The 23271-nt window shown below is 36.6% G+C and overlaps 3 protein-coding genes across 3 annotated transcripts in view; all 3 read left to right on the top strand.

The window, feature by feature from the left end:
• Nucleotides 1–9115, top strand: part of LOC101221160 (chaperone protein dnaJ 10) — a 28276-nt gene extending 19161 nt beyond the window's left edge. Inside the window, exons 7-11 of the mRNA XM_011655996.2 lie at nucleotides 5340–5498; nucleotides 5615–5793; nucleotides 5907–5987; nucleotides 6078–6224; nucleotides 8614–9115. Coding sequence (XP_011654298.1) covers nucleotides 5340–5498; nucleotides 5615–5793; nucleotides 5907–5987; nucleotides 6078–6224; nucleotides 8614–8724 — 677 coding nt within the window. The 3' untranslated portion in view covers nucleotides 8725–9115. The remainder of the gene's footprint in view (nucleotides 1–5339; nucleotides 5499–5614; nucleotides 5794–5906; nucleotides 5988–6077; nucleotides 6225–8613) is intronic.
• A 1593-nt stretch (nucleotides 9116–10708) lies between these two features.
• Nucleotides 10709–13855, top strand: LOC101223222 (UDP-rhamnose/UDP-galactose transporter 2). Its single transcript, XM_004150920.3, has 5 exons — nucleotides 10709–11113; nucleotides 11589–11773; nucleotides 11957–12157; nucleotides 12892–13053; nucleotides 13144–13855. Exons 1-5 carry the CDS (start codon nucleotides 10984–10986, stop codon nucleotides 13501–13503), a joined length of 1038 nt encoding a protein of 345 aa, XP_004150968.1. The 5' UTR covers nucleotides 10709–10983; the 3' UTR covers nucleotides 13504–13855.
• A 2263-nt stretch (nucleotides 13856–16118) lies between these two features.
• LOC101202952 (uncharacterized protein At1g76660) lies at nucleotides 16119–20428 on the top strand. The gene is made up of 4 exons (XM_004150921.3): nucleotides 16119–16507; nucleotides 16602–16735; nucleotides 18440–19607; nucleotides 19933–20428. The coding sequence occupies exons 2-4, from the start codon at nucleotides 16697–16699 to the stop codon at nucleotides 20133–20135; spliced, it is 1410 nt and encodes a 469-aa protein (XP_004150969.1). The 5' UTR covers nucleotides 16119–16507; nucleotides 16602–16696; the 3' UTR covers nucleotides 20136–20428.
• Nucleotides 20429–23271: the final 2843 nt, after the last annotated feature.

Genomic DNA, 23271 nt, shown 5'->3' with positions numbered 1-23271 from the left:
CCGAAAATAATTTTTCGTCATTACCGCAGCCGTCGCGCGCCGTCACCGGACCACCACGCGCCGCCGCCGGACCACCACGCGCCTGGTTTTCTTCCTCAGACGGCGCCGACCATCCCATCTGTCCAACCCTTTTCTTCGTCCGCGGCCTATATTGCTCCCCACGCCCCGATTTATGTTCTGCCATCTAATTCCAATCGGCTACCACCGCTTCTGCCGTCAAATCTGTATGGCCAGCCACCCAATGATCCTAGCTACCATCCCGATGTTAAAAACTCTCAAATTCACTCAACATTTGAGGTTGGTGAATCTTCGGCATATTCCAACCGTAACGTGCAAGCTTCCTCGGGAATAGTTCATCAACAATTGGAAGGGCTTCGACAACAGATAGCAGCACTTGAGGCTACCTTAGGGACGACATCCACTCTACCGATGTATTCTGAGAATCCGGTAAACTCGTTCCCTAATGTATCCTCTCCTTATTTGACTAATACGGTGGCTCAGTCTTCCATGTATCATCTTTCAGGAGAAAAGTTGAATGGCAACAACTATTTCTCATGGTCTCAGTCAGTAAAGATGGTCCTCGAAGGACGACAAAAATTTAGCTTTCTGACAGGGGAAATACCTCGCCCCCAACCGGGCGACCCACATGAACGATATTGGAAGGCAGAAGACTCTATTCTTCGATCCATATTGATCAATAGTATGGAACCTCAAATTGGCAAGCCGTTATTGTTTGCTGCAACAGCCAAGGATATTTGGGACACAGCCCAGACACTTTACTCAAAACGTCAGAATGCCTCTCGTCTATACACGCTGAGAAAGCAAGTTCATGAATGCAAGCAAGGAACCATGGATGTCACATCCTTTTTCAATAAGCTTTCTCTTATATGGCAAGAAATGGACCTATGCAGAGAACTAGTCTGGCGTGATCCCACTGATGGTGTACAGTACTCGAGAATTGAAGAGAATGACAGGATTTATGACTTTCTTGCTGGTCTTAATCCTAAGTTTGATGTAGTTCGAGGGCGTATACTAGGTCAAAGACCGATTCCCTCCCTGATGGAAGTTTGCTCTGAAATCCGCCTCGAGGAAGATCGCACAAGTGCTATGAATATTTCCGCAACCCCTACTATTGACTCTGCTGCTTTTAGTGCAAGATCTTCTAACAGTAGCAGTGACAAGCATAATGGAAAACCAATTCCTGTCTGCGAGCATTGCAAAAAACAATGGCATACCAAAGAACAATGTTGGAAGTTACATGGTCGTCCCCCAGGAAGTAAGAAACGCCCTTCCAACGACAAACAGAACACAGGGCGGGCGTATGTGAGTGAGTCTGCTGAACCTCCTCAACAATCCGATCCACACAAAAACCAAACTGATCTCAGTCTTGCCACTTTAGGTGCCATTGTCCAATCAGGTATACCTCATTCCTTCGGTCTTGTTAGTATTGATGGGAAGAACCCCTGGATTCTGGATTCTGGTGCCACAGATCATTTGACTGGGTCCTCTGAACATTTTGTATCTTACATTCCTTGTGCTGGGAACGAGACAATTAGAATTGCAGATGGCTCCTTGGCCCCCATTGCTGGAAAGGGGAAGATTTCTCCTTGTGCAGGGCTCTCCTTACATAATGTTTTGCATGTGCCCAAACTATCTTATAATTTGCTTTCGATAAGCAAGATCACTCATGAGTTAAACTGCAAAGCAATATTCTTACCTGATTCTGTCTCTTTTCAGGACTTGAGCTCGGGGAGGATGATTGGCACTGCCCGGCATAGTAGGGGACTCTACCTCCTTGATGACGATACCTCTTCTAGTAGCATTCCTAGGACTAGCCTCTTATCTTCCTATTTCACTACTTCTGAACAAGATTGTATGTTGTGGCATTTTCGTTTAGGCCACCCTAATTTTCAATATATGAAACATTTATTTCCACATCTCTTCTCTAAAGTTGAGATGACTACCTTATCTTGTGATGTGTGTATTCAGGCCAAACAACATCGAGTCTCTTTTCCCTCACAACCATACAAACCAACCCAACCCTTCACTCTTGTTCATAGTGATGTCTGGGGACCATCCAAGATAACAACCTCATCTGGAAAACGGTGGTTCGTAACCTTCATTGATGATCATACCCGTCTTACCTGGGTCTACCTTATCACTGATAAATCTGAGGTTTCCTCTATGTTTCAAAATTTCTATCACACCATTGAAACACAATTCCATCAAAAAATTGCTATTCTTCGGAGTGATAATGGTCGGGAATTCCAAAACCATAACCTTAGTGAATTTCTTGCTTCCAAGGGGATTGTTCATCAAAACTCGTGCGCCTACACTCCTCAACAAAATGGAGTGGCCGAGCGAAAAAACCGTCACCTTCTGGAAGTAGCCCGTTCCCTTATGCTTTCTACTTCCCTTCCTTCATACTTGTGGGGAGATGCTATTCTTACAGCAGCTCATTTAATCAATAGAATGCCTTCTCGTATTCTTCATTTTCAAACTCCCTTAGATTGTCTTAAGGAGTCCTACCCATCGACTCGTCATGTTTCTGAGGTTCCTCTTCGTGTGTTTGGGTGTACCGCTTATGTCCATAATTTTGGCCCTAATCAAACCAAATTTACCCCTCGGGCTCAGGCATGTGTGTTTGTTGGGTATCCCCCTCACCAGCGTGGTTATAAATGTTTTCACCCACCATCCAGAAAATACTTTGTCACTATGGATGTTACTTTCTGTGAGGATCGACCCTACTTTCCCGTTAGCCATCTTCAGGGGGAGAGTGTGAGTGAAGAGTCTAACAACACCTTTGAATTCATCGAACCCACTCCTAGTGTTGTGTCTAACATCATTCCTCATTCCATAGTCCTACCCACAAACCAAGTCCCCTGGAAAACGTACTACAGGAGGAATCACAAAAAGGAAGTCGGTTCCCCTACTAGTCAGCCGCCGGCTCCAGTCCAAGACTCTGAACCTCCTCGAGATCAAGGTATGGAAAACCCTACTGAACCCTGTACTAAGAATATGATAAGTGAGAATGACAGGTCTAATGTTGCTGTTCTTGAAAACGTGGAAGAAAAGGACAGTGGTGATGAGATTGAGGTCAGAATAGAAACCCGTAATAATGAAGCGGAACAGGGTCATACAGGAAAATCAGATGAGTATGATTCCTCTCTTGACATTCCCATTGCTCTGAGAAAAGGCACCAGGTCTTGTACTAAACACCCCATTTGCAATTATGTTTCCTACAATAGTCTCTCTCCTCAGTTCAGAGCTTTTACAGCAAGCCTTGACTCTACCATAATACCAAAAGATATCTACACTGCTTTAAAGTATCCTGAATGGAAGAATGCTGTCATGGAAGAGATGAAAGCTCTTGAAAAGAATAGTACTTGGGACATTTGTACTCTACCTAAGGGACACAAAACTGTGGGATGCAAATGGGTGTTCTCTCTCAAATACAAAGCTGATGGTACTCTTGACAGACACAAGGCAAGGTTAGTTGCGAAGGGATTTACTCAAACCTATGGTATTGACTATTCAGAAACTTTTTCTCCAGTTGCTAAGTTGAATACTATTAGAGTTCTGCTATCTGTTGCTGTGAACAAAGATTGGCCTTTATATCAGCTGGATGTTAAGAATGCCTTTTTGAATGGAGACCTCGTAGAGGAAGTCTACATGAGCCCTCCGCCTGGATTTGAAGCCCAGTTTGGTCAGCATGTGTGTAAACTCCAGAAATCTATATATGGTCTGAAACAGTCTCCCAGAGCATGGTTTGACAGATTCACTACCTTTGTCAAGTCCCAAGGGTACAGGCAGGGACACTCTGATCATACTTTATTTACAAAGGTTTCCAAAACAGGAAAGATTGCTGTTCTAATAGTTTATGTGGATGACATTGTTTTGACTGGAGATGATCAGGCAGAAATCAGTCAATTAAAGCAGAGAATGGGCGATGAGTTTGAAATCAAGGATTTGGGAAATTTGAAATATTTCCTTGGAATGGAGGTGGCCAGATCTAAAGAAGGTATCTCCGTATCTCAAAGAAAATACATCCTTGATTTGTTAACTGAGACAGGTATGTTAGGATGTCGTCCCACTGACACTCCTATTGAATTCAACTGCAAACTAGGAAACTCTGATGATCAAGTTCCAGTTGATAAAGAACAGTATCAACGCCTCGTGGGTAAATTAATTTACTTATCTCATACTCGTCCTGATATTTCCTTTGCTGTGAGTGTTGTCAGCCAGTTTATGCAGACCCCTAATGAGGAACACATGAAAGCTGTCAACAGAATCTTGAGATACTTAAAATCAACACCTGGTAAAGGGCTGATGTTTAGAAAAACAGACAGAAAGACCGTTGAGGCATACACTGACTCGGATTGGGCAGGATCTGTTGTTGACAGAAAATCTACCTCTGGTTATTGTACCTTTGTTTGGGGCAATCTTGTAACTTGGAGGAGTAAGAAGCAAAGTGTTGTGGCCAGGAGCAGCGCTGAGGCTGAATATAGAGCTATGAGTTTAGGAATATGTGAGGAAATTTGGCTTCAGAAAGTTTTTGACAGATCTTCATCAGGAATGTGAGACACCATTGAAGCTTTTCTGTGATAATAAAGCCGCTATTAGTATTGCTAACAACCCTGTTCAACATGATAGAACTAAACATGTTGAGATTGATCGACATTTTATCAAAGAAAAACTTGACAGTGGGAGCATATGCATTCCGTACATCCCTTCAAGTCAACAGGTTGCTGATGTTCTTACCAAAGGGCTTCTCAGACCAAACTTCGACTTCTGCGTTAGCAAGTTGGGCCTCATTGATATTTACGTCCCAACTTGAGGGGGAGTGTTGGAATTCTTTCATTTTTTTCTAGGCTTTTTCCTTGTTAGAATCCTAGAATAATTATGGAAAGATTATGGGAATGTATTCCTTATTTTCCTAAATCTTTTCCTTTTTTATTCCATTGTGTACTCTATTTATTCTCCCTTGTACCTATTGCTTTATTCATTAGAAAATAATAACAACACAAACAATCGTGGTTTTTCTCCCGGTACTCGGGTTTCCACGTAAATTGGTGTGAACTCGTTGTCTCTCTTTTCAATAATTAGCATACATAACAACATATCAGGTACAAGCTTGTACAAAAAGTATAGTGAAAGCACAGTATCTTATAGTATGGTTCATGTTCAATTTCATTCATATTTTGTAGTGTATGATTTTACAGGTAAGAACTGAGGTTTCATTGAGAAAAATTAATAAACAAATAAAGATTTAAAAAAAAAAATACATGAGCATACACAAAACAGGCTCAAATTATAGTTTTCTGTGTGCTTCTTTGCAGCCTATGGAGTTGACATGTTAAACACAATTGGCTATATATATGCCAGACAGGCTGCTAAAGAGCTTGGGAAGAAGGCAATTTATTTGGGCGTGCCATTTGTTGCTGAGTGGTTTAGAAACAAAGGACACTTTATAAAATCCCAGGTCACAGCAGCCACAGGTATTGTTTAACTCCCTGTTTATCTTCTGTGTTGTTTTTAATATTGTTTCGACTCAATTTTATTACTTGTCTTATTGAGATTTTTTGTTTAAACTGGTTGTTTTCTGGTGCATTAGGTGCTATTGCATTGATTCAACTGCAGGAGGACATGAAAAAGCAACTTAGTGCTGAAGGAAATTATACTGAAGAAGAGCTTGAAGAGTACGTGCAATCTCATAAAAAGTTGATGATTGATTCCCTATGGAAATTGAACGTGGCTGACATTGAGGCCACTCTTTCCCGTGTCTGTCAACAGGTTGTTTTAATACACGTGTGTGTATTTATTTCTTCTCCTTTTTATCTCTCTGTTGATTAAAAACAGTTACTCTCTTAACATCTCTTGTTAGTAATGATAGTAATTTGTTTTAGGTTCTTCAAGACAACAACGTCAAGAAGGAGGAGCTCCGTGCAAGAGCGAAGGGACTGAAAACTCTTGGTAAAATTTTCCAGGTACTGCTCTATATTATTTCTCCATAACAAATTCTGGCTATGACTTGTTTCTTGACTAGTTATTATTTCAAAATTTGTATGTTGATGAAGAGGGTGAAGTCAACCAATGGAAATGAGGGTGAACCGGCAGTAAAAGGCTCAGTAGACAAACTGAATGGAAGTGAATCAAGTCATGATGCTTCCCCAATTTCAACATTGAAATCTTCCGGCTATGAAGAAACATCTTTTGCAACACAGGTACCCCTCATGTTTCTGTTTCTTTGGAATCTTCCAAACTTTTGTTTGTGTTGAACCTATTCGATTTTTTAGTTGTAAGAATTGAATGAAACTTATCTAATGACTCCATTCTTCAGCATAGGTCTGTAGGAAGATAGTATTATTGAGAAGTAAATATGTTAAAGTAGCAAACGTTAAGTACGGAAGGATAAGTGTATGCCTACCTCACGTAGCTCCTGCCTACATAATGCTCATAATGTTTAATAGTGTTTCTCATACCATTATTGCAATTAATTAAATATTAGGATTTCTTTGAACACGTAGGCTTGTTTCTGAATGTGTTTCAATGGTAGTGCTTGAAATGACTCGACCGCTAAACTAGAGTATTTTGGATATTTAGAGAAAATTTAAGTTTTTTTTTTTCAAAATATAAAAATTGGCAAGGACATGATGAGAAATATATGGAAGTTATTAGCATTATATTAGTAACATACTAGTATTATATTAGTATTAACATAATCAGAGGGGGCGAATTAGTAATTGGCTAGTGAGTTGGTTAGGGTTTTAGTTATAAATAGGAGTGGGTTGTGTGGAAGAATGTGAAAAATATTGTGGGATTTCTTTAGTTGAATTTGAGAGAGCCCAGCCCTCTCAAAAGGTTAGGGATTGTCTTGTTCCATGTTCCTATGATATTATGATATATCGTAGTTTCTTTATTGTTATTGCAATGCATCTTTCCTTTCTTTAGTGTTCTTTGTTTGTTCTTGTTAGAAGGTATCCTAACACAATCCTACCCTGTTTGGTAACCATTTTGTTTTGAAAATTGTTGGTGATGCGTAATTTTTTTAAAAAAGGAAACAGAGTTTTCATTGATATAATGAAGATAAATGAACGATTATAACAAGACAACACTGAGAACCAACACAAGGACAAGATCTTTTGGTTCTTTTGCTCATTGTACAATTCTCTTATACTATAAACTTTAATCTCATTATTATTATTATTTAATAAAAGACTTGTTCTCTAAAAAACCAACCCAGTGACTCCAATAAATGGATACAAGAGAGACCACCCCGAAGTAGAATAAAAACAAGAGAATCAAACTGAAGAACAATAATTACAATAAAAGGATAATATCAAACCAAAAAACAAAGCAGAACGAAGACAGACTATCAACTACAAAAGCCGGGGAAGGAGAAAAAGATTGACTTTAGAGCAGACTTGAGAGGGATCACGGGCAAAACTTCAAGGAAGAAAACATCTTGCAAAAAACTGAATGACTTTCTAGTCAGACTTGTTAGTGATATATAATTAAATTTACTTTTACCTACAAGCTTAAGTTTTTGGGTTAAGATGGTATCAAAGTAGGAAGTTATGTGTTCAATCCTTTGCATCGTTGTTTTTGCCCCAAAATTGATTTGCATTTGTTGGACTCTCCAAGTATTTCAAGCCCACAAGTGAGGGGGAGTGTTAGTTATATATAATTAAATTTACCTTCACCTATAAGCTTAAGCTTTTGGGTCAATTGGTATTCGGTGATTTACGATGATATCAGAGCAGGTGGTCCAAGGAGGTCTTGTCTTCAAAACTTTGCAAATGTTGTTTTCTTCCCATTTGATTTTTTGCTTGTTGGGCTTTGGTGTTAAAACTTTTACCTCTAACTTTCTTCCTTTATTTTCTGCCTTTCACTAATTGCAAGCCAAATTTTGAAAACTAAAAAAAAGTAGCTTTCAAAAAGTTGTTTCTTTTTAAATTTGTCTAAGAATTCAACCATCATATTTAAAAGAGATGGAAATCATTGTAACATGTAAGACATAGAGATAAAATAGACTTAATTTTCAAAAACAAAATGGTTACCAAATGAGCCTTAGTTTTGGTTGAATGATTTTGTATTTACACATAAGTATCGAAACGTGAGCCTTGTTTGGTGCTTACTACACTTTTTGTTGGTAACTAATCTTCTCACTTTGTAAAGTACTCTTTTTGCTGCATGATAATTTCAATCTATTCGTGTAATACTCGTTAACAGATTTAAAATTAACATCCTTGCCAATAAATGGAAAACTTGTATTAGTTCGGGTACTAATATTTGCTCTACTTTCAATAATTTAGAGGGTTAATATAGTCGTATATAAAAAAATTAATTCAATAAGTAATTGAATTTGAATTGCAACAAAGAAAGTCAGTTGTTAATTAGAAAACATTGGAGCCTATAACGTAATAATTGTATTAGTTTCCAGTGGGATTTGCCATCTAAATATAATACCCGGATTAGTCAGATGTTCCTTCTACTGCGTAACCACGTTGTTTGGTGCTCCAACCCATTACCTTCTATCTGTATTGATAGTCGACTTTGTGGATTAGCCTTTTCCTTCCTTTCATTCTTGAAATTAAGACAATTGTACTACAGAGTCCCTATGTGGAGGCTCCCAATTTTGCAGGTGCACACTTAAATAACTATTTCCCCAGGCCAACACCCCCTCCAGGTGCACAGAGACATCCGTCCTCCAGCAGGGATTGAGCGGGTTTGTATGTATCGTGTAGGATATTGTCTTGTATTTATGGCTATAGATATGGTTGTATGTGTGGATAATCTTGCTTAAAGCAGCTGCCATTCCTATACTCGGGGGATGTGTGTCGTGGATTTGTATTTAACAGAACAGACTAATGGCTGTAGTCGGAACTTTTCATCATTTTGGTTGGCGGCTGTGTTCACTGTTGGCCGCTTGGTGGTGAATCTCGAACCCTTTATTACATTGGATTATATTTTCGTTTCACCAGTCGGTCACCGCGTGCCACTTTCATTCATTGTAAGCTCTTTCAGGGTAAAAAAATCTTTTATAAATAATTCTTTAAATGTGTCTGGACTTGGACCGGGACTTGGACCGGGACCTGGACCTGGACCTGGACCACACCATTTCTTAATTGATCCAGGTATGGTAAAATTTCCTCGTCAGTTCCACATTTTACATTCTCCACATGGAAAAACACTACCACTTTTGCATGTATATTTTCTAGTTCACGGTTGGTTCCAAAATTAGAGCTTATGCCGTTTTCTTTTCCATTTTCTTAAAGAAATTATAAAATATAACTTAGTGTACTCCTAAAATTTCTTAACTTATGTATTGTACATTAAATAAAAATTTTCCTAAGAAATCACTACATGACAAAATAATTAAAAAGTTTATCAAAAGTTAAAAGTATGGTTATATTTTTAAATATTTTATTCGTTATGTCATTTAAAAATGTTTTATCTTTTAAATAATATGAAGAAGTAAAATTTAAAGGTTTTATTTGAAAAATCAATGAAATTAAGTTTAAAATATATATATAATATAATTTTCTTTTCTGTCCGTTTATGAATAGGGTGAAGATGTGAATTTGCCCTTAATTTTATAAGTAATTTTCAAATTTGTTAACACAATAAAAATTTCAATTTTACCCTGGTATACTAGAAGTTAAGAAGAATCCCAATTAGGTCTTGTAAGCAACAGTAAGAGTTTGTTATAAATCATTAAAAAGAAATGTTGATTATTGTTGAACTATCTCGTGGTTACTCTACACTTAAAACAATACCAAATAGAAAATTCTCTTCTATGACTTAGAGGACAAAGGTTCCAACTAATAAAATATATATTACTAAAATTAAATAATTGAAATTTTAATTTATAATTTATAAAATAGCAAAATAAATCTAAATAGCCAAAATCTCTAACCTATTCAAGTTTTTTCAATTTTATGGCTATCCATTCGGATTCATAATTTTTCTTAAAACATTTAATCCATACTCAAATTAGATTTTAGGTGAATAAATTAATTTATATTTAAAATATATTCGTATTTATTTTTAAATAAAATGTAAGAGACAGACCTAATAAAACTATCAATTAGTTATAATATAATATGATTTTGTTTTTTAATAATTATAACTATTTTATTATGAGACATTTTTTAAAATAGTAAAATAAATTAAAATGTTTATGAACTATAATAAAATTTTTAATTTAATGGTCAAATTTGTTATTTTTGACAAAATTTCTTTTATTATTGATTAATTGAAATTCATAAAATATTTAATTAACACATGGTAATTATATAAATTCACAAAACTGATCTCATCAAATTGGATCAAGTATGTTTAATTATAAATACTTGTAATGAATTATTTAATTGTTAAATAATGATTTTTGTTTGTAAAGTTTGAATTTGATGATTGATTTAGCAAATAAAATGAAAAATAATTTATTGTCCTTTTTCAGCTAATCATATTGTGAAGCTTGTTAACCTGAGATATCCTTAACTAGTGGGCATCTGTAAAACTTGAATCGAAACCACGTAGGCAGTGATATATAATTTTTGATGAGACTGATAGAATAGTAAAATTTTGATATATTTCCACCAATTACGGTTAGGAAAAGGAGAGCCCAGGAGAGACGGAGCGGAACAGGGAATTGGACTTGGAGGTCTGAGACCCAAGCACTAATAAGTAGGAAAAAACACGCATATTCCCTTGCCCCTCCCTCCCCTTCTTCATATTCTTTTTCTTTTTTCCCATTCTTTTTAAATTTTATTGTTTTGCCTCCCTATTGTTGGTGTTGCCTGTCTTTGCTTCTGTCTTTTACATTCACTTATCTGTGAACACATTTTAAGATCCGATCTGGGCATCTGCTGTTTGGGGGGGTTCTTCAATTCCTCTCCCCGCCCCTCCAATCTGATCCTTTTCTTTTCCTCTCCTTCAGACTTTTCTTCAATTTAAGTTTATTTAAAAGAGAGAGGATAAATGGAGGCTGAAAAGAAATCGTCGGCGGTATCGGATGTTGGGGCGTGGGCGATGAACATCGTCAGTTCAGTCGGGATAATCATGGCTAACAAGCAGCTCATGTCTGCCAATGGCTATGCTTTCAGTTTCGGTGAGACTCAGTAAATCTTATCGCTCTTATTCTCTCATCTTCCCCTTCCTCCAGAGTTTTTTAGATCTCTGATTCCAAAACTACGCACTTTTTTAAATAATAACAATATAAATTATTGTTAAATTATGTTCAACTCCTTGTGGCAAATTTGGTTTGTTATCGATCTAAATCCTATCCACGCCTGTCTCTCTTAACTTCACGCTCGTTTCTTCTAATTTATAGAGAAAAATTAAGGATCCGTCTCTTTGTTATGGTGGAATTTCACAATCTAGTATATATGCTCAATGGCGAGATACACACTCGTAGGCAAATGTTTTACTCCATTGCCACATCGCTGCTTGCAAGCTTGGGACAGTTTTCTGTGCTGTAGTTTGCCATCTATATTGAATTATTTGCTGATCTTCATTCGTAATGCTTATTAGCTTCCAACTGATAAAATATATTAACTGTTTACTTATTTTAAATGCATTTTCAGCCACAACTTTGACTGGGTTCCACTTTGCGGTGACTGCACTGGTTGGTCTGGTCTCAAATGCCACTGGTTATTCCTCATCCAAGCACGTTCCTTTGTGGGAGCTCTTTTGGTTTTCCATTGTTGCAAATATGTCTATCACGGGAATGAACTTTAGTCTTATGTTGAACTCAGTGGGATTTTACCAAGTAAGAACTTACTAAGAAGATTGCTTCCTTGGTAACTGTATGACTGTCTTCAGAACCTTTGCACTTTAATTTACTTTATAAGATGCATCGGGTATGGTAAACTAAAAAATGGTATCTAACTGTGTTTTCATGCGTTATCGCTCCCTATTCTGATAACTTTCCTCTCTTATATGTTTATTTCAGATCTCAAAACTGAGTATGATCCCTGTGGTTTGTGTGATGGAGTGGATCCTTCATAACAAGCACTACACAAAAGAAGTTAAAATTGCTGTTGTGGTAGTAGTAATTGGTGTGGGAGTTTGCACTGTCACTGATGTAAAAGTTAATCTCAAAGGGTTTTTATGTGCATGCATAGCCGTTTTGTCAACATCTTTGCAGCAAATTGTGAGTACTTCGCCTCTACTAGTACTGTTTTTTTTATCTCCAGTTTTGGCTTTTACTCCTTATACTTCATATATATGTGTGATTAATTGGTTTTTCTTCTTTACTCCTCCTCTCTCGCAACGAGGGTGTGACTTTTTCTTTCTTTTTCCTTCTGAAATAAGCAAAATAGTAAAAGTAGAAACGTGAACCTTTAATTGTTTCTACGACTCTGTGAATCTAACGACCTTAAGTGAGAGATGCTTGGGCTTCTCGCTAGGAAATCAGCAATACAGTTGCAATGTTTGTAGGAACATCGCATCGCATCAGAAATAGCAATTGGACGTCTGGTTATTATTATTTTTATTATTTTAATTGAGTCTGTGTTGGATACTGACATTCTGGGAATAATCACTAAATATAATTACCTCGTGGCCAGGCAAGATGGAGAACTTTTAGAAGTTTAGTTTCTAATTATGAACTTTTTGAAGGGACTGAACTTTGGTGTTCTATCTGATCATCTTACGGTCAGGCTAGATAGAGGCCAGCAGGAAACTTTACTTTCTTTCCTACACCCTATACACATTTGACATAGTTTGCATGTAAACGAATTCTTATCTTTGTTAACGTTGGCGTGGTAGTTTGCTTGTAGCAAACTACTTTTATCTATCACAAATGATTGTAAAAACAACGATGAAAGTACCAGCAGTTATGATGATACTCCGACTCTCATCTCTTAAATATATTTCTTGAAACAGACTATAGGTTCACTGCAAAAGAAGTACTCCATTGGATCTTTTGAACTGCTGAGCAAGACTGCACCTATTCAAGCCCTCTCCCTTCTGGTTCTCGGTCCTTTTATTGATTACTACCTTAGTGACAATTCTCTACTGAACTATAAAATGTCTTATGGTGCCATTGTAAGTACTAGCCATTTCCTGCATCACTCTAGCCAATTCAATTATCTACACAATTTTCAACTAATTTCTTGCGATGGTACATATTTGCAGTTGTTCATCCTTCTTTCATGCGCTCTTGCTGTGTTCTGCAATGTCAGTCAGTACTTGTGCATTGGGCGTTTCTCAGCTGTGTCTTTCCAGGTGTTAGGTCACATGAAAACAGTATGTGTTCTCACATTGGGATGGCTGCTATTTGATTCCGAACTGACTTTGAAGAACATATCGGGCATGATTTTAGCAGTTGTTGGTATGGTTATTTATAGTTGGGCTGTGGAGGTTGAGAAGCAATCTAGCATGAAGACTAATATCAATGTGAAAAATAGTCTGACGGAAGAGGAAATTAGACTTCTGAAAGAAGGAAGGGAGTCCAACCCTGTTAAGGATATTGAACTTGGTGAAACTAAAGGATGAATTTCACCTTGTCTTTTTAGGTAATTGCATTGTGTTGTGTCTAGTGTCTAGTCTTAGACTTAGACTTATCCGTATCCCGATCCTTGCACCGATTAATTTTAGATATTATATGCCCTCGTAGAAACCTTGTGTCCGTCCAATTATATTTTTCTTGTTCACATTTATATTTATACGTTTATATGTATGTATATCTTTTTCTTTTTTCCTTCACATTATTTATGCTAAGAGGTTAGCTGTAAGACCATGAACCGATGGTAAAATGTCAACGTCATTTGTAAGTGGAGAACTTTATTTTGTTTACTTCTTTAGATTCTTCTCTTTTCTGAATACAAAATACATCACCTTGTTACAATTGCACCTGTTTTTTGGTCCATGTATGAGTTGAGAGTTTGAGAGCTTGAGAGTTTGAGGCATTATCTCTCCAGTCATATCTAATGAGTGTGATCCTTGGAAAATGCTAGTAAAGAAAAACTTAAAATAATTTAGAGCTATTAGATTAGCCTTATCAATGATGTGCACCTTTTTTAGGGCTCATTTCACAGGGACTTCAGATAATCACACTAGTTTTAGCAAATTGTCAATGTAGAGAACAAGGGTACATCCTTTTTCTTTTTTTGGGAACATTTATTGATATATGAGTTGTTGCATTTTATTTATCATTTTGGAAGGAAATGTCACACATTCTTTCTGGAAACCTTGTAAAGATGAGACCAACAATATTGTTAAATGAAAATTTTGGTTAATCAAAACTTACACTACTACGTAGTGTGAAAACTACTTACCTCGATTGACAATCCTATAATTTTCAACTTGAAAGCAGAAAAAGGTTGGTTATGATTGGCCGTTTAATAAAAATAGTTCGTCTATGTTACTGGTTACAGTAGACATCCTAGATTTTGGTATTTTACTTTATAAATTAGCATGATACTTGATGGATCTGTTTATGAGAAAGAAATGCTTTAGTGAAACCTTACATCCCACTAGCTTGAGAGCAATTGAGAGATTGTTGGAGTTTATGGTATAAACATGTGGTTACAAATTTTAAACAAACTATTTAATAAATAAAGTGTTATTTATTTTGATTTAATAATAAATTGAGTGTATTTTATTATTGTTAGACTTGCATAAAACTCAAATCTAATAAACAAAGATTCAAAGTTATTTAACGTAACTTAAACAGTATATAATTGACATACAAGTGTAATATATCGAAGTAACAATATCTAAAAAATCTATAGTTTATGAAAAAGATTGGATGTTTTGTCCTAATAATACTATGAATACAACTCACTTTGTGATTATTAAATATGACTTGGTTCAAATTGTTCATATAAAGACATGTAAGCGGAGATATTATATGGTGCTTTATAAACCATAACCACAGTTCAAACACATCATCATCAATTAGAAAAAAGTGAAAATCTTCTTGATTACTAATAACAAAATCAGATATAAAAGGTTTCACATTTTACAAGCATGTTAGAATCAAAGTCGCAATTTATTCCACTAATTTTGTAAATTTCATTTATAAAGTCATAACATCCACATTCAATCCTCTCATTTGACCTCCAACATATTCTTCCCTTTCTCCTTTCATTCACCACAAAAATCAATAAATACACGAGACATCTTACAAATACGTGCAAAAAATTAAGAAAATGAATCAAAATTTCATAAGAATATGTCGATCTCAGTGTGAATCATTACAAACTCGACCAATATTTGAAATCATACGCTAATCTCGGCTAAATCTAAAAGACTTGCTCGAAAACTTTGACAAGACTTGCTCGAAAACTTTGACATAACACAGAAATTACGTAATTGAAGATGAAAATGTAAATTATTGGCTTCATCAAAAGTCAAATTATATATATAACATAATTTCTATATATAGTAACGATGTATTCACCTTATTTTTCTTGATTTTTTTTGGTAAAGTATGAAATGTAAGCGAAACACTTGAAAACTTGTTATCGGAAGTTATTAGAAAACTTCTTGAGCTAGCCAATCTCATTTTACATTTTATTATGATAAGATATCAATAATATAATAATGTTTTTTGGAATTGCGAGCATTTTCATCATAAACTACAAAAAAAGATATCGGGAACGATATTGCTATACGTGCATGAATCTCGGACTATTCAAAATATACAATAATTTTGAAGACGATTTTGGTCGAGAGAGACCAAGAAGAAGTTTTGTATGAGTTATTGTTTGTTTAAGATCTGAAGAATAATTAAAGAAAAGCACTTCAAAGGAAAAAATTCATCTTTTCCCTTGCAATAAGCGCGGTTAAGTTAATCTATTCTATATGTTATAATTTTGTGTTTGTAATTCTTGAATTCAAGTTGCAGCAAAGCGATCAAATGCTTAGGCATGGTATTCGATCTCTTCAGCTTAGACCAATCTTTATGCATCTTGTCCAACTATGGAATCATCATTTCTCGTTCCAACTGTTGTTTATTTTAATTAGAAAAAAGTATCTTTTCCGGCTTTTTTATTACTCTTCAGTGTTGAGCGAAATGAACCGAACTGGTTGGGCTTCTCACATAGTTTCAGATTGAACCGAGAGGCATCGATTCGGTTATCAGTTTGAATTGAACCGACCCCATGGTGGGTGTTGCTTTTGGCTTTAGGGTTTCTCCAATTTAGTATCTCTCCTCCAATTTAGTATCAGCCAGCGGCCTCTCTCTTCTCTGTCTTTTGCATTTGCTGACTCAATCACACTCACTCCGCACCCTCGCTCATCTGTCTTTGCCGTCGATTACTCAGCCACCGTTGCTTTCGACTACGCAGGCACCGTCTCCGTCGATTTCTTCCGCCCTCATTTCCTATCGGGAATTAAAGTACATTGGAGTGTGTTTTTCTCTTTCTTTATTAGCTACTCTTTTCAGCGTCGAGAGACCGAATACATATGCTGTCAGATTTTGCTCTGTGAATGGAGAAATGCCAGGGTGGACATGGCCTGACTCTCATTACTCCTTAAATGGATGAAGTTGGCGGTAATGGACCTCCTCAAACGATAGAAACTTGTGCCATTTCTTCTTAATTTCTATTATTTTACATACTAATGCACTTATAAACTTATACTTTCAGGAGGAAGAGGAGGAGGAGGGCCTTGAGTCTTGTAGGAAGAGGTAGCTTAAGACACTAAAAGATAAGTACAGGCTTCGTTGAGCTACTGGTTACGAATGGGGTCCGAGCAGAACAGATTCCCTCAGCACGAACGGGTACGAGTCCCCTCCCCGACTGATCGATCCTTCCACTATTGTCTATTTTATTCCTCCGGAATATGGTGGTTTTTGGACTTTCTTTCTTATTATAACATTAGATCTAGGATGTTCTAGTTACCACTCAACTTGTTTAGGATTTGGATTTAGTTTGTTGGCAGTGACATTCTTTTTTCTGCTTTTCCTTCTCTGAATCTCGGGTTGCTTTCTCTGTCAACCCTTTATTTCCTAGTGGGTTTGACGTTTTCTTCTTCAGAGAAGTTGCTTGTGGTACTCTGTGATTGCCGAGTATTTAAGGTGGTGAAAGCCTTCTTTTGAATGTTCGGTTGGAAATTGGTCGGAGAATATCTGATCCTAGACATTAGCCAGCATTTGGGAGGGAATCAAAATTTTAGGCTGCTCTTTATAATATCTTTTATAGCTTGTGTATTTACGATGTTTTGTTAATTATTTCCAAGTAGAGCAGTTCTTTTATACGTGCTTTTCATTTTCAATAATAAAAGAAGGGTTTTTTTTTATGTTTTCAATGAAAAATAGAAACGAAAAACTGAAAGATTCAAAACATGTATCTAGGAAAAAAATGAAACTTATTGAGAACCCTGAAATGCCGCTTGAAAGGAAGAAACATGATAAGTAAATAGATGGACATTGGTACCCATGTGAAGAATGAGCTCTACAACGGACTCTTCAACAGTAAAGTTAGATCTATAGACTGGCTTTGGGAGAACGTTCTTTTGGTTGGGTTATCATGGTCAATTTTTTTGGTTCTTTCAAATCTTAGTCTCTTTTTTCTTTTGTGCTAATTGGAAGAGGTTATGTAGCTTCCTTAGCTTGGTGTTTGGCTTTCTTCCCCTTTCTTTAATTTTTATTCTGTTAAATGCACTGTGTTTCTCGTTGGGAGTAAAAAGAAAACAAAAAGAAACAAGATAAAGTTGCAGCAACAGTAGCAACAGATTTGGAGATGAAGAAGCAATTAAGAAGAAACACTTTGAAGTTGAGAGATAATTTGATTGGAATGTGAAAGATGGAAGATTTAAGACATAATACAGATGCTGTCATTTTGAGAAGCACAGATGACAACATTAGTCACTTTACAAACTTCTCATGATATGTTAGTTCTGGACATTGTTTTTGATAATCAAACCACTAAATGTGCTCTCTTTTTCTCATACTTGCATTGGTTTTTTTAATTAAGGCTTACACCAAAACTCAGAAATTTCTTACATCCTGAGCTTTAATTTTAACACTGCAAAGTTGTAATTTTAAACCTCTAGTGGATGTAGGTTTGAGGGTTTTATATGTACATATATATGTTATGTATATGTGTAAATATAAGGCGAGGAAGTAAAGATGTGGAATGCTGCACATGAAAACCTTTTCTGTTGGAACCAGCATCATGTTTTATGCTTCTCATTTTCTATTTTTTATTTTAATGTTGTTTGATTAAATATTGTAATTGTTGTTGATATGTGACTTATTGATCCACACTTTCAGGCGCTTCTGCGCCCAAGTGGCCTACTTTATTAACAACATGCTCAGATCTAGAAGACACTTAACTCATGCTAAAACTGAATTTTGGACTTCTTGAAATGGCCAGCTTTGCCGGCATGAACTTGTACAAAAACTATGAAAGTTGATGGCTCTAAACTTTTCTATTCTTAATGAGTTGCCATGAATACCTTCTAATACTTTCCTCTGTACCAGGGAAAGAGATGGGGTGGATGTTGGGGTGCATTGTCTTGTTTTCACTCTCAGAAAGGAGATAAGCGCATTGTACCTGCATCTCGTTTACCTGAGGGCAATGTTGTGACAACCCAGCCTAATGGACCTCAAGCTGCAGGAATGACCAACCAGGCTACAGTGATAACTCCATCCCTTCTAGCCCCACCTTCTTCACCAGCATCTTTTACAAATTCTGCACTCCCTTCAACAGTCCAATCACCTAGCTGTTTCTTGTCGCTATCTGCCAACTCACCTGGAGGTCCTTCATCCACAATGTATGCTACAGGGCCATACGCACATGACACACAACTGGTTTCTCCTCCTGTTTTCTCAGCCTTCAACACTGAACCTTCAACTGCTCCACTCACCCCCCCACCTGAACTAGCCCACCTAACCACACCTTCTTCCCCTGATGTACCTTTTGCTCAGTTCCTTTCCTCATCAGAGGATCTGAAAGGAACTGGAAAGGCCAATTACATTGCTTCAAATGATCTTCAAGCAGCATATTCTCTCTACCCTGGAAGTCCTGCCAGTAGCCTCGTGTCACCAATTTCAAGAACCTCTGGCGATTGTTTATCATCTTCATTTCCTGAGAGGGACTTCCGACCACAGTGGAATTCTTCAGCTTCTCTCCAAGATGGAAAATATCCAAGAAGTGGTTCTGGTCGGTTATTTGGAAATGAGAAAGCTGGTACATCTTTGGCATCTCAGGATTCCAATTTCTTCTGCCCTGCTACATTTGCACAATTCTATCTGGACAATACAACATTCCCTCATACTGGTGGGAGGTTAAGTGTATCAAAGGATTCAGATGTCTACTCGTCTTGTGGGAATGGGTACCAGAACAGGCACAGTAAGTCTCCAAAACAAGATGTGGAGGAAATAGAAGCTTACCGAGCATCATTTGGTTTCAGTGCAGATGAAATTATAACTACTACACAATATGTGGAGATATCTGATGTAATGGAGGATTCCTTTACTATGAGACCTTTTACCTCAACTAGTTTGTCAGCAGAAGAAAGTACTGAACCTCCACTGTTGGGTGAAAAACTAAAATCCTCGCATACAACTTTACAAAGTCAGAGAAGTATTAAATCAGCACCTGAGGAAACTTGCACTGAAATGCCGGCATTATGCAATGGTTATAAAGGTGAGCTGCCGTTCCCTGTTACTGCAAGCACTGTAGCACACACTTGCTCCGTAAAATGAGAAATCAAAAGAAAACGATGATATAGATTTGGTTTGATTTGGTGTAAACGTGTTTAAAATGTCAAATTATTAGAATATTTTTCTTTCCTCTTTTTTTGTTTTTTTTTTTTTTTGGGGGGGCACAACTTTGGAGGTAAGATGTATATTAGCTTCAGTTTTTCTTCCCCTGCTAGCTATTAAACCGTGACCCACAATTCTAATGCTAGAAATAGTTAAAGATTCTCTATTCCAGACCTCTGGTTACGATTGTTACCTGTTTAATGCAGACAATAAATTGCAAAGACAACCTGGTGACATATCAGGATCAAGTACCTCAAACCAAGTTGAAAAAGACGTATTCTCAAGGATAGGGTCATCCAAAAATAGTCGCAAGTATGATCTTGGTTTATCCTGCTCTGATGCAGAAGTTGACTACAGAAGAGGGAGGAGCCTAAGGGAAGCCAAGGGAAATGGTTCATGGCACGACTAAGACAACCTCTCTGGAACGGTTTGCAGTATGTTTGTGTATCTGTTTTTCTGCTTTGCAAGGTTTCCATGGAATGTCTAACGTATGATCTAACCTGTTGTCTCCCTGAGTTATGACCTGGCCACGGGATGGAAGAACGATTATAATTTGTGTTCTTTATCGTGCCAATTTAGATATGGAATGGGTCAGATTTCTGTATTTGGTAGACAAAGTTGACTTTTTTCGATGAATTGTATACGCTGTATAATCTGCTTGCCTATTCTGTGCCTCAATGTGTATGTCCTGCATTTCTAGAATTTGGCATGTCATCATGGTCCTATCAAGAGCAACCTTGCTATCCGATCCAATCCATAGGTGTTAACTTTGTTGTAAAGAGCCTTCCGGACAGAAGATTTACCACTTTGGGGATTTTAATCTTTTACAGAATTAATTGGAACAGGATGAGGGAGGGATTACTAAATTTACTGGAAAATGATTGATTTGCACATGACGAACCCTTAAGGATTTGTAATGGAAGTGCGAAGATCCTCCCTAGACAAACAGATATTCCCTAGTAATGATAAATGGGTCAAACTATCTGTTGTTTCTCTTGTGGAATAATGATGGCCTTGGAAATCCAAGGTCAAGATGGAATCAAAACCTAGAGAAGAAAGGACGAAAGCCATCAAGTGGAGGACAAATAACATAAACGAGCGACTAGAGAGCAAAGAGGTGTATCACACAACCAAATGGTCTTCCAACTAGAAGTAGGTGATACGATCTCCTCACCCCACCCCCACCCTCCACACACGTACACATATTGTGAAGTTTGAACGTAGAGTGAAAAAAGAGAAGCTTAGAAATACATGTCCACAAGTGGTTGGAAGTGTCTTCTATTCGCCACTATCCATTTTAAAGGGCGCTAACAACCCAATTAGCTTTGATTAGAAATCTTTATGCATCATATGAGGAAGTTGTAAGAGAATATTTCACAGTAAACAAGTTGCTTGATGGTTTTATGCTCTTGTTAGTAGAAACCTGAAGTATCGAGCCAAGTTTACTCATCCTCAAGCAACATGTTACCTTTAAAATAATAATAATAATTTTGAAACATGTTGCTCGCTTTTCTTCGTAGAGTGGTATTTCATACTTCCAAAAGCTTGCCAAACATTTTCCAGCTTAAGAACAATTTTAACTGCATAATTAGAGGCTGTAACTCATTTCAAGGATCAAGAAAAGAATAGCTGGATGAGACTAAGAATTATAGTTATTCCCAATATTAGGCATTGTTTGGATTGGTGTTCATTAGTGGCTCATTAAGATTGGTGCTCATTAGTGGTTCATTAAGGTGACACTCAAAATGATCAATGCTATTATAATCTACAAAAAAAAAAATTACCTAATTTTGGCGAGTTTCAAAAGATTTTGAAAAATCACATCTAACCAGTAATTGGACTCATTTAGAGGAATGTTGAAGTTTCTTTTTACAAAAGTAGTGATAAGTGAAGCTCTAGACTGAGTTTTTATTTTGGGCCCCAAACTAGTATTTCAACAATTTCTTTTATTTCCTTTGGTCCGCACTTCTTTAATTCGTGGTTTCTAGACTGATAAGTGTGGAAATGTATCTTTGGCATGATCTATAGTACAAAAAAAAATGAGCCAAGGACAAGCTTGGTGTTCTTTAGGGGTGGACTAAGGTGGCACCCAAAACGTTTTCGTCAATGTTACAGCCAACAAAAAATAACCCAAGTTTGACCAATGTGAAAAGGTCCTGAAAATGCACCTAACTAGTAATTGTTCTCATTTAGAGGAATGTTAACTTTTTTTTCCAAAAACAACTATCCGTGAAGCCTCATACTCAATTTTTTTTTTTTTATTTTGGAGTCCAAACTAGTCTTCTAACTGTTTCTTTTATTTGTTTTTCTCGTACAGCACACTCATGGATTCTGAGCTGATAAGTGAGATTGTATCTTTGGCATGGTCTCTTGCACAAGAAAATGAGCTTGAATCAAGATTTGTGCTTTTGTAGTGGTGGACTAAGGTGGCACCCAAAACATTCGAAAAATTACCAATGTTATAGCTTACAGAAAAAATGACTCAATTTTAGCTAGTGTTAAAAAGTCGTAAAAATGCACATATGATCTTATTTAGAAGAATCTTGAAGCTTTTCCTAAAAAACAATTATCAGTGAAGCTCCAGAGTTAGCTTTTGTTTTGGGGTCTATCTTGTCTTCCAATAGTTTTTATTATTATTATTATTATTTGTTTTGCTTCTAAAACCTTTTAACTCGAGGATTCTGGGCTGATAAATATGGAATCGTATTTTTGGCATGGTCTATGGAACAAGAAAAATGAGTCAAGGGTAGATATTGGTGTTCCTTAATGGTGGATTAAGGTGACAGAAAAAACGTTCGAAAAATGGTCAATGTTATATCATCTAACTAGTAAGTAGTCTCATTTAGAGTAATGTTGAAGCTTTTTTGCAAAAATAATTATCAACAAATCCTCACCATCGATTTTTATTTCGTAGTATAAACTAGTCTTCCAACATTTTCTTTTATTTGTTTTGCTCATGCAGCTCTTTAGCTAAGAGATTCTGGGTTGATAAGTGTGGGACCATATCTTTATCATGGTCTATGCCACAAAAAATGAGTTAAGGTTCGAGATTGGTGCTTCTTAGTGGTGGACTAAGGTGATACTCAAAATGTTCAAAAAAATGGTCAATATTATAGCTTACAAAATGACCCACGTCGACCAATGTCAAAAAGTTCTGAAAATTCACAACTAACTAGTAATTGGTCTCATTTAGAGAAACGTTCTTTCCAAAGAAAAATTATCATGAAGCTCAAGACTTAGTTTATATTTTGAGGTCTAAACTAGTATTTTAATGGTTTCTTTTATTTGTTTTGATCCTGCAACTCTTTAGCTAAGGGATTATGGGTTAATAAGTGTGAGATCGCATATTGGGCATACTTTATAGCATACAAAATTTATTTAAGTGTCGAGATTGGTGCTCCTTACTGGTGGGCTAAGGTGACATTCAAAACATTTGATAAGTGCAATGCTATAGCCTTCAAATGATTACCCAATTTTGACCATTTTCAAAAAGTTCTGGAAATTCAAACCTAACTAGTAATTGGTCTCATTGAGAGGAATGTTGA

Source organism: Cucumis sativus, chromosome 4, assembly GCF_000004075.3.
Source record: "Cucumis sativus cultivar 9930 chromosome 4, Cucumber_9930_V3, whole genome shotgun sequence".
Lineage (NCBI taxonomy): Eukaryota > Viridiplantae > Streptophyta > Magnoliopsida > Cucurbitales > Cucurbitaceae > Cucumis > Cucumis sativus.
Note: the sequence above shows the minus strand (reverse complement) of the source record. Positions and strands in the feature narration are given on the sequence as shown.

What these genes read in the sequence shown, in the direction of transcription:
- LOC101223222 (XM_004150920.3), top strand. Translation starts at nt 10,984, where the DNA reads ATGGAGGCTGAAAAGAAATCGTCGGCGGTATCGGATGTTGGGGCGTGG. An exon ending in CAACATCTTTGCAGCAAATT is followed by an intron (nt 12,158 to 12,891) that starts GTGAGTACTTCG and finishes TTCTTGAAACAG; the next exon opens with ACTATAGGTTCACTGCAAAA. An exon ending in AAATGTCTTATGGTGCCATT is followed by an intron (nt 13,054 to 13,143) that starts GTAAGTACTAGC and finishes ACATATTTGCAG; the next exon opens with TTGTTCATCCTTCTTTCATG.
- LOC101202952 (XM_004150921.3), top strand. Translation starts at nt 16,697, where the DNA reads ATGGGGTCCGAGCAGAACAGATTCCCTCAGCACGAACGG. An exon ending in GATTCCCTCAGCACGAACGG is followed by an intron (nt 16,736 to 18,439) that starts GTACGAGTCCCC and finishes CCTCTGTACCAG; the next exon opens with GGAAAGAGATGGGGTGGATG. An exon ending in ATTATGCAATGGTTATAAAG is followed by an intron (nt 19,608 to 19,932) that starts GTGAGCTGCCGT and finishes TGTTTAATGCAG; the next exon opens with ACAATAAATTGCAAAGACAA.